Source organism: Lissotriton vulgaris, chromosome 7 (assembly GCF_964263255.1).
Source record: "Lissotriton vulgaris chromosome 7, aLisVul1.2, whole genome shotgun sequence".
Taxonomy (NCBI): domain Eukaryota; kingdom Metazoa; phylum Chordata; class Amphibia; order Caudata; family Salamandridae; genus Lissotriton; species Lissotriton vulgaris.
This window is the reverse complement of record NC_141695.1, coordinates 828,177,840-828,189,985: the sequence shown is the minus strand read 5'-3', so window position 1 is coordinate 828,189,985 and position 12,146 is coordinate 828,177,840. Positions and strand designations below refer to the sequence as shown.

General features: G+C 46.6%; 1 protein-coding gene across 1 annotated transcript in view; it reads right to left on the bottom strand.

The window, feature by feature from the left end:
- MRPL12 (mitochondrial ribosomal protein L12) overlaps positions 1 to 8,001 on the bottom strand; it is a 96,573-nt gene extending 88,572 nt beyond the window's left edge. Inside the window, exon 1 of the mRNA XM_086931127.1 lies at positions 7,651 to 8,001. Coding sequence (XP_086787253.1) covers positions 7,651 to 7,718 — 68 coding nt within the window. The 5' untranslated portion in view covers positions 7,719 to 8,001. The remainder of the gene's footprint in view (positions 1 to 7,650) is intronic.
- Positions 8,002 to 12,146: the final 4,145 nt, after the last annotated feature.

Below are 12,146 nucleotides of genomic sequence, written 5' to 3'. Positions count from 1 at the left end.
CTCCCACTCTGGACTAAAATCATCAACTGTTCCTTGCAACAAGGACTCATCCCAGACTCCCTCAAAATAGGGCAAGTCACGCCTATACTCAAGAAACCCACAGCTGACCCGGCCGACCTAAACAATTACCGACCTATCACCAATATCCCCACTCTGGCCAAATTGCTAGAAAAATGCGTACAACTCCAACTGACAAAACACATTGAGCAGTTTGACCTCCTCAACCCTCACCAATCAGGATTCAAAGCAAAACATAGCACGGAAACGGCTATGACACACATAATTGATGACGCCCTCCAAATCCTTGATCACAATGAGTCCTGCCTCCTCATCCTTCTTGACCTCTCCTCAGCATTTGATACGGTCAAACACGAGAATCTACTGGAGCTGTTAAATACCAGAATGGGCATATCCGGGACTGTTCTCAAATGGTTCACTTCCTTTCTGCACAACCGGTCTCAGAAGTTCAAGATCAACAACGCATTGTCCTGGCCTGTGCCCTTAACACTAGGCGTCCCTCAAGGTTCCTCCCTATCCCCCACATTGTTCAACCTCGTCATGGAACCACTCACCACCTTGCTTCAAGCATCAAATGTACACTTCCATATGTACGCCGATGACACTCAGCTCTACCTCAAGCTTCAATCCCCTGAAGACATCAAACTTTTGAATGCCACACTAAGAAACACCCAAGCATGGCTGGCCGACAATCACCTCAAACTAAAAGCTCTGAAAACTGAGTTCCTTCTGATCTCACCTCCTGCGAAAAAGGCCATAAACCCAAACCTGGCTCAATCATCTAACCGCACTCAATGTCCAGCCCACCATCGTGGACTCTGCGAAATCCCTTGGCATCACACTTGACTCCAATCTCGACATGCAGCAGCATATTAGCAAAGCAACTAAGGGAGCCAACTTCCAAATCAACACGCTGAGAAAACTCAAACCCTTCCTACCACCCAAGGACTTCCGAACTGTTGTACAAGCCCTAGTCATTCCTCGCATAGACTACGGAATTGTGGCTCTCAGCGGGCTCCCCCTAACAACGGCTCCCCTACGAGCCTCCCTGAACGCGGCCGCGAGACTCATCACTGGTTCAAGAAAACACTAGCATATATCCCCTGACTTTAAAGCCCTGAACTGGCTGCCTTTTGAAGCCAGAGTTCAGCTGAAAATTGCCTGTATGACACACACGGCCGTACACCACAAGTCACCCAACTACCTCACTCACAAGCTGACTATATCAGGAGGCTCAAGATCCAACAGAAGCACAAAGAATCTCCTCCTGAAACCTTGTAGATTCCGGAAGGAAAAAACATACAAACGCTCCTTCTCAGGAATGGCACCTAGGATCTGGAATGCACTCCCGCCAGAAACTAGGCTTATCCCCTCCACTGTACTCTTCAAGAAAGAGGTAAAAGCCATCCTTATGGCTAAGTTCACCTGAACCCTATTGCTACTGGAACAATGACAGTACATGGCTCCTATATTATCAGCTACCTGAATGCTTATCTATGTTAGACTCTTTTATGACTGCTACTGGATCAAAATCATTGCACAGATGCTATATTATTGGTTTCCAGATTGTTTATTAGGGCTGTACACTATGACTTGAGTGCTTTACTAACTTGCAATTCACTCACTACTGACTACTATTCTGTTTTCAACAGTGTGTTTACTCACCCTCTGGGGTGCTATGATCTTATTCGAGTCGACATTGCACGGCTTCTATATTATTGTTTCTTGATTGTTATTAGTGTGCATACTCTTGTGCGATTGCTACCCTTTTTTGCAACTCACTCACTACCGAATATTATATTGTTTTCAAGAGTTTGTTTACCCTACCTACTGTTTCTGTAAAGCGCTCTGATATCTGCAAAGATCTTGTTCGCGCTATATAAAACTTTAAAAATAAATAAATACACCCCCCCCCCCATTCTAGTCTAATCTCAGCGGTGCGTAGAGTCTCGTGGATTGGGGCTGAACCCAAAAATATACAGGGAGACTGTTATCATAGTAACCTGCGATGACCCAGACACTGTGGATTATATTTGTTCTTGGCCAGTTCTGGCCAAGAAAGGGGGGGGGGGGGGGGGGGGGGGGGAAAATCGGCGCATATCGCCTCTCCTTTTTTTATCCACATGTGCGCAGCCACCAGTACCCGATAGCTCCAAATTGGGTGCAACCACCAGAGCGCCCCTGGAACTATGTGGGTTCCTGGTATACACAGAGGAATAGGAGTAGTGAGTGGGAACCTCGGCCGTGGTATCCTAGCAGAGAACAGCATATAATGGAGGGATGGCGAGGCATTCCCGTCAGTAATAGATACGATTGCCTGGAAATGGTCGATTGACCGTCGGCCATCCTATATAGTAGTAACTCGTTCCAGGTGGTCTTAGGGCCAGACGAGAAGCCAGGGAGCGCCTAAGCTACTCACTCTGAATTCCCTATAGCACCAAATTCACCCAATGACCCAACCATCTCTATACAGATAGCGGGTACATCTAACCCAGGTAGGATATCGGATATAGAAGTAGACCTATTAGCGGTTCGACAGGAGTCATTGATAGCGTCCATAGGTGTCAAGTTGGGTGTCCCTGATATAATGTCTGCCCCACAACGAAAAAATGATACCATAATTGCAGCTGTAGCTGGGGGTTACACAATTATTACCTGGAATATAGCTGGTATCGCAGGTAAATTGAATACCCCGTCTTGGAAGGAGTTTATTGGGGCTGGCCATGACATTATCTGTCTCCAAGAAACGTGGTGTCAAGAACCTATTTATGTAGAAGGCTACTCATCTCATTGTCTAAATGCCTCTAATTCCTCATCAGGTAGAGCTAAGGGTGGCCTATTGTTACTAATTTCCAACAAATTGATTAACTTTAAAACCAAAAGTTACTCTGTTGTTGGAACTCACAGTCAGGTGTTACGGATGGAATCTAGCAAAGGTAAAGACCTAATTCTTGTAAATTTCTATAACAACAATTTTGACGCTTCTAGGGGAAATATTTTATTCCCCCTGGAAAGCGAAATCGAAAGGGTATTGGCATCTTCATGTAGAATGGCAGTCATCCTTTGGACTGGCGATTTTAATATTCAGCCATGCCCTTTAGCAACGGGTAACCCTTGTGGTTTTAGAAAAGAGATGGGCAGCAGTGTCGTGGCCGAGAGTGTGGATTGTCTACACTTCCCACACTGTAATTATGGCACGATATTAAACAAACTGTTAGTCAAATTCGACCTAGATTTGCTCAGTTGTAACAAAAACAAGCTCAATCTTACGTGTCCTACATTCACAGGTAGGAACGCCAACACCAATATAGATCACATTTTGATGTCCAATAATAGTGAATACACTAATTTGTGGGTTAGGGAAGAAATCCTTAGTGATCATAATAGTATCTCCTTGACTCTATTGGGTTGGGGAACAAAGCCATCCAATAACGAAATCTGTTCCACGGACATAGCCCCCACGAGACCGAATGTCCCAAGGATCAAATGGGCCGGAATCTACCCAGCGAAAAAACATAAGGAGGTAGTGGAAAAATGCAGAAATTAGATTAACTATTGCCTTGGAGATGTCACCAATTCTGCAACCCTGCTTTCAAGCTTTATTAGGATAAACACAACCATCGAAGGAATATTCACAAAGAAACAGACTAAAATTAGAGCGGTCAGGTTAGGTTGGTTTGACAAACATTGTACATCGTCCCAACGCGAACTAAAAAAGGCACTAAGTAATAAACCACGCAATAATATTAACATCAAAATATTGCGTGCTAATTAAAAGGTGGCCCTCTCCAATAGGAAAAAGGTCCTGCAAGAAGAAGCATGGCATAATTTAAACTTAGCAGCTGAAACACAAAACAGCAAACTCTACTGGGAGACTATTAACAGCCCCTTTTTAAATACAGACGGTATTCCGGAACTAACTTCTTATGTAGCTTGCAATGCATGGATAGAACATTATACTAATATCTTCAATCCCGATGGGAAGTCTTTAGAAACCCTGGCCCATGAGGTTTCTGTTTGGTTGCCCTTACCACTGGGAATTAGCCTGGATGAGGTTTACGATGGTCTGTCCAATAGTAAAGGAGGAAAGGCTCCGGGCCCAGACGGAGTTCCCATAGACATACTCAAATCTGAAATGAATCTGTGGGCGCCTATTTTAGTGAGGCTCTTTAATGCAGCAGTAGAGGGCTGCTTTCCACCTTCCTGGGGCCAGTCGGTCATTATACCACTCTTCAAGAAAGGCAGCAAATCGGAGGCGTGTAATTATCGCCCCATTTCATTGTTGGATGCATCAGTCAAGGTAATGAGTCGAATCATGCTGAAGAGACTGGAAACCTGGGCAAATGACAGGGATATTTTAACTAAGGTCCAATACGGTTTCAGGAAAGGCATGGGGACACTGGAACAGTGTGTCAATTTAGATCTTTTAATTAATAAATGTACAGAAGTTAAAAAAGGCAGCCTGTTCCTCTGTTTCGCGGATCTGAGTAGCGCGTTTGACCTGGTTGATCACTCTATACTATGGCAGGTTCTGATAGAGTCGGGAGCACCCAAGGAGATTGTGCATTTCCTGGCCAGGCTCTACGAGAGATTGTCATGCAAGGTGCGCTACGGTCCTCTAGGCGAATGCACTCCCTTCTTTAAGGTTTCAAGAGGCATTCGTCAGGGCTGTGTACTGGCTCCCCTTTTATTTTCTCTTTTTATTAACCAAATTGATTCCATTCTGTGCCAGATTCCCGCAGATGCACCATTGATAGGAGGGAAACCGGATCCAATTTTATTGTGTGCGGATGACGCTGTGTTATTGTCTCGCAGATTGGTTTACAGCGTCTTATCGACAGATTTATTTTGTTTATTGAAAGTAGGAGACTACTAGTAAATAAATCTAAAACTTTTGTAATGTCCTGTGGGATGAAAGCTAAGAAGGCTAACCGTAGCTTCTTTATAGAAAAGTTTAAGATGACTCAAGTTAAAACCTTTTGCTATCTAGGAATTACTTATGCAAGCAACGGGACATGGCAACCCGAGTTCGACAATATCAGTTTAAAAATGATGAGGTCCACTAACAGTATTTTTACATTTTCATCTAAACTTGGGGTGAGGAGTATCAAAGACATGATGAACATTTATAATGTAAAATGTGTTACATCAGCGCTGTACGGTGCGGGGACATTGCATTGGCCCAACTGTGCAGAGAGATGAAAACAAGTTCCTCAGAAAGTTGTTGTGTGTACCACCCTCAGCATCAGTAGACCTGATCCATGAAGAAGTCGGAATCAAATTTATCTCTGATTTAGCAGCACTACGTCCCCTGCTGCTATGGCAATCTGGGCCAAGACTGAAACACAATTTACCCAGGAGATAATCCTCGACTGTCTCAGGTTGGACCACTCTTCACGTATCAAGTGGCTTAAGTACATACACCACTGGTTCTACCTCCTATTTCAGTTTGACATATTCCTTGACCCCAAATCTGTTGTATCTATCCCTAAAAACGACATAAAACACAGGTTTTTAAATTATAAGGAGAGTCGCGACAGTGTGTCTGGAACGTTACAATCTGTGATGTTCTACCGGGATTGTAATCCAATCACCGGTTTCCAACCATATCTTTCTGGTGTTACTCGCAATTCTCACCGGTTTGTTTTAACACGCCTAAGGTTGGGAATCGTACACCATCTTGTTGCATTCCCTGTAATGAAAGCCAGATCCGATACCGTATCCCCCTGTGATAACATCTCACGTCAGAGTTGCTGCCACTTTTTACTGTTTTGCAAATTTTATCATTCTTTTAGGATATTATATCTAAAACCTATCTTTTTAAAAAATAATGTTCGTTCTACAAAGAATGCTTTACAGCTACTATCCTCCTTAAAGGATCTGGATATATGTTTCTTTGTAGCGACATATATACTAAAATGTATAGCTGCCAGGAAAGCCATAGTCATTTGATACATCTGACTGTGTTTTAACTCTATGTCTTCCTGTCTGTATATTTGTGTGTATTACAAGTGAACTTCGTTTTTATCAGGCAATAGGCTGTGTATCGTCCAAATCCAAATTTTAATGGTCAAATTATGTTTTTAGACTGTAATATATTATGTCCATGATGGTCTTAGATTTAGTGACCTTGATGAAATTTTAGAAACCAATGTTAAATATGTAAATTTGTTCTGCTTGTATAGTTTGTTTTACAAATCGAATAAAGCTTTTGAACTGAACTGACAGGGGGTCGGTCCTTCTAGTGGCCGACCCCCTGTGGGGCCAATGATGAATGAATATATATATATATATATATATATATATATAAAAATAAATATGGGCATTTCTGTGGGGTCCACCATTGGTTCCAGGAGAGCCATAGGCATGCACATAGCGAAGTGCATATGTAAAGAGGTTAGTGGGTTACTGCTTCTGTGCAGTTTTGTTTTTCGTGCTTTCCCAGAATAAGGACTCAAACTTTATTGCCTACCAGTATAGATGGCATGTTACTGCTAGACTACAACATGTCCTGTATGATGTAGCATTTCCTATAAACTGATGTACAAATGTCTCTGTGCAATGTGTGTGTGGTGTAAAGTGCTCTGGAAGGAAGGAAACTCACGGGAGCAACCACCGGGGAACTGCTGACTGGTACTCGTCAGTTTGTTCCACTTATCATTGGTTCCTTCCAACCTATACACTGAAAATGTTGTGAAGAAGTGTAAGTGATTAAAAGAAAATGTGATGCTAATTCCATCCTTGCACATATTTTTCTACAACATCAAGCACAATGTTGGGTAGGAAATTATATACGCAGACATAGGTACACAGGATTTTTTAAGCAAATAGTGAGGCACACTCTGTTTACTTATGAAATCTATGTTGCAGATTAAAATCTATCTCCACATAGAAATAGACAGGTGATGGTAAAAATAAGTTTCTCTGACAATCAGGACCAGGTTTTGTTGTTAACCAAGGTTTTTGAAGACAAGACGTAGCACATCCATGTACTGGCACTCTGCCTCATTCTGTAAAGCTGATCCTACTTCAGTTGCCCTTAGCTTGACTTCACAGGCAAGACAATGGGACTATGAAACTCTAACGGCCCTCTCCCTCCCTGACACAATGTCTTCTCTCTGGGGCCACCCACTTTTAACTACTAATTTCCTTCCCCTCGTCTGGCTTATCTGTATCTCAGAGCGGTATTTATAAATGGTTTTCTTTCAGCTACACACGCAGAGCAGCAGTGACTGAGCAAAGATAACTAATTACAGCATTTCAACTAAGCTTTAAAATACATGGGACACTTTAAACTAAATCTAAAAGTATCCACAAAATAGCTGGGACTGGCGATAGAACAGCAAATAAGACTTGTTTTATTTTGGGAAATGTTGCATATACTCTAGGGCTTAAGATAGAAAGGTAACTTAGCTGTCCCTGTATCCACAAAACCACCTTTTGCCCTGTCCTCGCATTCAGAAGTGTTCCACATACGGCATAATACTATCACTAACCTTGCCTCGTTTAATAGCATCAGGAACACTTTAGGAGATCGGGTGAGCATGCATAATACAAACCATTTAACATAACTTGTTAACAGGAAGCCTACACGTGGGGTAGTTAAAAACTGAATACCTACAGCAGCCTTACCTGTGTAGGAAGATGGGTATTATCCTGAGTCTCCGACAAAAGCGACCCCAGTGGCAGACGGGCAGCATGGCACAGCCGATGAGACACGAGCCGGCCCTCTGTAGGGATCTCTGTGGTTGTATTCAATGGTGCAGGAAGACCGCAGATAATCCTAGAACGTAAGGACGCCGAAGAGTTAAATGCCCTTGGGTCGTATTTAGAACAGGCCTGTTGTCCTGTATCGTCACAGACAAACCAATAATTAAAATGAAAATCCTCTGTTAGCTGTTACTCCTGTAAAGGACGTTTTCTCTTGTATTACGCGGTGAGCAGGGTCAAACCATGTGGATGCCCAATAGTCAAAAACCAATCAAGTAGGTGAAAACATATCCCAGTACTTGGGAAAAGTAAAGTAATCTTTAATTGGGTGGATGACTATTGGTAGTCAGTTTTTCATTGGTTGTAGTGCCTCCTAGGCTCTACTGTGGGTTAAGATTGGCTGAGAAAAATCTGACACTTGCACGCCGTTGGCTGCAGGATCAGGTAGGCAGAGCTTTGCCTCACACAGTTTAGCTGCTGCACATCTCTGGCTTCTATCAGTGGGCGGGCTGCGTGACGTCAAATAGGAAGGGATACAGGCTCCTCATTGAACGACTTTTTCCTAGAGTCTGAGTCTAATGAACTGAGCTGCAGTCTTTAGAACCGGGGACCATGAGTGCAGTTACTGTCACTGTCAGCGTCCGTTCAACATCTTGTAATTCTGAGAAAATCAATCTCCCCGTGCCTAAAAATGCATGTGATCTTACGTAAACTAGTCGAGTTTGCGCTAAAACAGCACAAAAAGATCACACTTTCAGAGGTTGAGGTTCGTATAGCCGGGCACCGACTCTCCCCAGCTCTCTTTCACGATCCTCGTACAGAACCTCCGTCCTGTACTTGCCCATGTAATTGCTTACACACAGCCCCTGTTGAAACGACACACACGATACAATTAGATAGCGACGGAGTAGAACAGCAATATAATCGACTCACCTTGTCCTTGGCAGTAGTGGCTGGTGACATTTCAAAGTGGTAGGACGTAAAAGTTTATGTAGTGAGAAAACGAAATGAGCAATCCCAACTAACATAAGGAGGGTTTAGGGGTTTTCTTGCCCTCGGGATATTTTGAAAAAAAGTGGTGAAAATGTTGCATTTTAAAGCAAATTTGAATAAAAAATGTAATGAAAAAGCTAGAAGGTTTATCAAGCAATATTTAAACACATGAAAAAAGATAACATAATGGGAATTATTGGGACACCATAAAAACCTCTCCCCGTTCCACATGCCTCATTAAAATTAAATCCACAGCCTCACAATTCTATTACAGGACCCGAGGCTTCAGATTATGCTTCTCATTCTTTACTGCAAACATCACAGCAGCCAATGAAAATGCGTATTTTCATTAAATAACAATAAACAACTACATTTCCCAGATGTAGAGAGCCACCCGGCCTCTCACCTACATTGTTACAACACACACACATGCACGCCCTCACCCTCGGGACGGGTCCGCCCCGAGGTATATATTAAAAGCGCGGAAGACCGCTCGGGGTCTTTCCGGCATACCAAACTACTTTGTGTGTGTGTCACATTCTTTAATCAGCGCTGTGCGCGAGGCCCTGACCTCGCCCACCACACTGGCGACGAGGCCGGTTCTGCTCCCACGCGTGCCTGGCCGCCCTGCCGGAGCTGTCCGCTCCTCACCTGTCGTCTGCTGCTGGCCGCCCCTGCTCAGCTGCTTTCCCGGGCCGCGGAGCTCGACCGCCGGCCTGCTGTACCTGCTCGAAGTCGGCTCCCCGCCCACGCGCCTCCCTGGTTGGAGCACGTTCAGCTGGCGGGAGCCGCCTGGTGAGTGCCTCGCCCCGCAGCCTTTGCCCGGCCCCCGCGCTGTACATGCTGCCGTCCGCGGGCTTGCCCCGCTCTACATCCAGCGCGAGTGCGCTTCCTTAGCGTGCTGCCCCGGAGGGGGAGGGGTGAACAGGGGAGACGCTGCACGTCAGCCCCTAGGCACGAACACGTGGTGCCTCCAACGCGTGTCTGGCCCTCTGCAGCATCCTGCCGTGTCCTGCGCGCCTGGGCTCTCATGAGAGGAAAACGAATATAGATAGAGGTGAAAGGCAAATAAAACAACATCACGGTGGACCATTGCACGTCGGTACACAGGGATCAACAGTGCCATCAAGCATTGGCAAGTGCAACGGTCCTATCATTTTGCACGTCAATACACAGGGATCAACGGTGCCATCAAGCAATGGCAAGTGCAACTGGTCTATCATTGCTCACCATCCCAGCTTCATTCCACGTTACACGGCCCGCGCAGGTGGGGTGTGATCCAAGGGAGGGTCAACATCATGAACGACGCCGCCACAGGGGGTGCGCCCACGTGGTCGGCCGCACATACCGCTACGCCACGCCCACCTCCACGGCGCGGAGAAGACACTCGCATAGTCAGCCATGCCCACACCGGAGTGGCCCCGCTTCCGCCATTCAGCAAGACTGCGGACCCAGCAACAGCGGCGCCGCGATGGAAGGCGTGGCTGGGGCGCTTGAACCTCTACTTTAGAGGCACCAGAGAGACAGATAACACAGTGAAAAGATCACTTCTGATCCTGTATGGAGGCCCAGAAATCTATGACCTCTTCGAGTCTCTCCCGAACACTGGCGAGGACAATGACTATGACGCGGCCGTGGCCGCGCTGAATACCCACTTTGACCCCCAGGTCAACACAGACTATGAGAAGTTCAAGTTTAAGCGGGCATGGCAAACTGAGGCCGAATCAGTGGACATGTATTATGCGAGGCTGCGCCGGCTGGCAAGCAGCTGCCCGTTTACAGAACCACGTGAAGAAATCAGGGACCAGATCATCGTAGGTAGCAAATCAAATCTTCTACGGAAGCTCATCCTCAGACAACCAGGCATCACGTTGGATGCCATTCTCGTCCTTGCCCGCTCCCATGAACTGTCGAATTCCAGAGCAGACGAAATGTAGCTGGCGCTCCGGTCCCCCATAGCCCCGCAAGCCGCGCCCAAAATGGCGCCCATCAAGGAAGAAACTGTTGACGCGATACAGAGGAGACCGGCGGGAGGTAGAGCTCGACAGTGGCAGACCCGGGACGCTCAGTGTGCCTACTGTGGGGGAGACCATGCAGCGACAGCTGTGTGCAACGCGAAAGGAAAGACGTGCTCGAAGTGCGGCAGACTCAACCATTTTGCCGCGGTGTGCCAAGGAGGACGATACAGGCCCAACGCCCAAAGGGCGCGAGGCGGACATGGATCTCGGTCGATGACATCCAGAGTGAGACAGCTGTCGCTGGAACAAGAACACCCGCCGTCCGACAGGAAGGCCCAAGAACGGAAGCCGTATTATGAGGACGAGGAAGATGATGAGGTGTATGTAGTATCCTATGTCAGCAGGATATCCACCCGGAAGAGACCACCACCCATGTGCACGATCTCTGTGGAAGGATCGGAGATCAGAGCGCTGATTGACACCGGAGCCTCCGTGAATGTCATGGACTCTGACCAGTATGAACAGATGTCGCCTAAACCCACACTAGCCCCGACGAACGCTCGGATATACACATATGGAGGCACCGAACCCATGCCGCTACGCGGCGTCATCAGCACCACCATTCGTAATGGGGAGTACACAACGGAGGCCCGGTTCCATGTGACTGAAGGAAAAAAAGGGACACTACTCAGCTGCAACACAGCGGAAGACCTCGGGCTGGTCTTCTTCGCCAACCAAGTCCACCAATCACACGCTGAGACCATACTAGGAGACTTCCCTGCGCTTTTCAGCGGCCTCTGAAAGCTCAAAGACAAGAAAATCAAACTACACATAGACACCACCATCCGTCCCGTCGCCTTGCATCACAGAAGAGTGCCGTTTAACCTCCGCGCTCAGGTCGAAGAGGAGCTGAAGAAGCTCGAAGACCTCAATGTCATCGAGAAGGTGTCGGGACCGACTCCGTGGGTGTCTCCACTGGTGGTTGCCCCGAAGCCCAAGCAGCCTGGTGCCATAAGGCTGTGCGTCGACATGAGGCTGCCAAACACCGCCGTGAAAAGGGAGCGCCACATCACGCCCACCATGGACGACATCGTCGCCGACCTCAACGGGGCGAAGTGGTTCTCTAAACTTGATCTCAACGCGGGTTACCACCAGTTCGAACTTGATCAGAACAGCCGATACATCACGACTTTCTCCACACATGTCGGGCTCCGGAGATACAAGAGGTTAAGTTTTGGAGTGTCATCGGCGGCCGAAGTGTTTCAGAATGCAATAAGGGAAGTTCTGTCCGGGCTGAGTGGGGTCATCAACTTGAGCGACGACATTCTGATCTACTCGAACACGCTGGAGGAACACCATGCACATCTGAGGGCCACCTTACAGAGGTTACAGGAACATGGACTAACCCTCCACAAGGAAAAGTGTTCGTTCTACCAAGAAGCGGTGGACTTCTTCGGCTACCGGTTC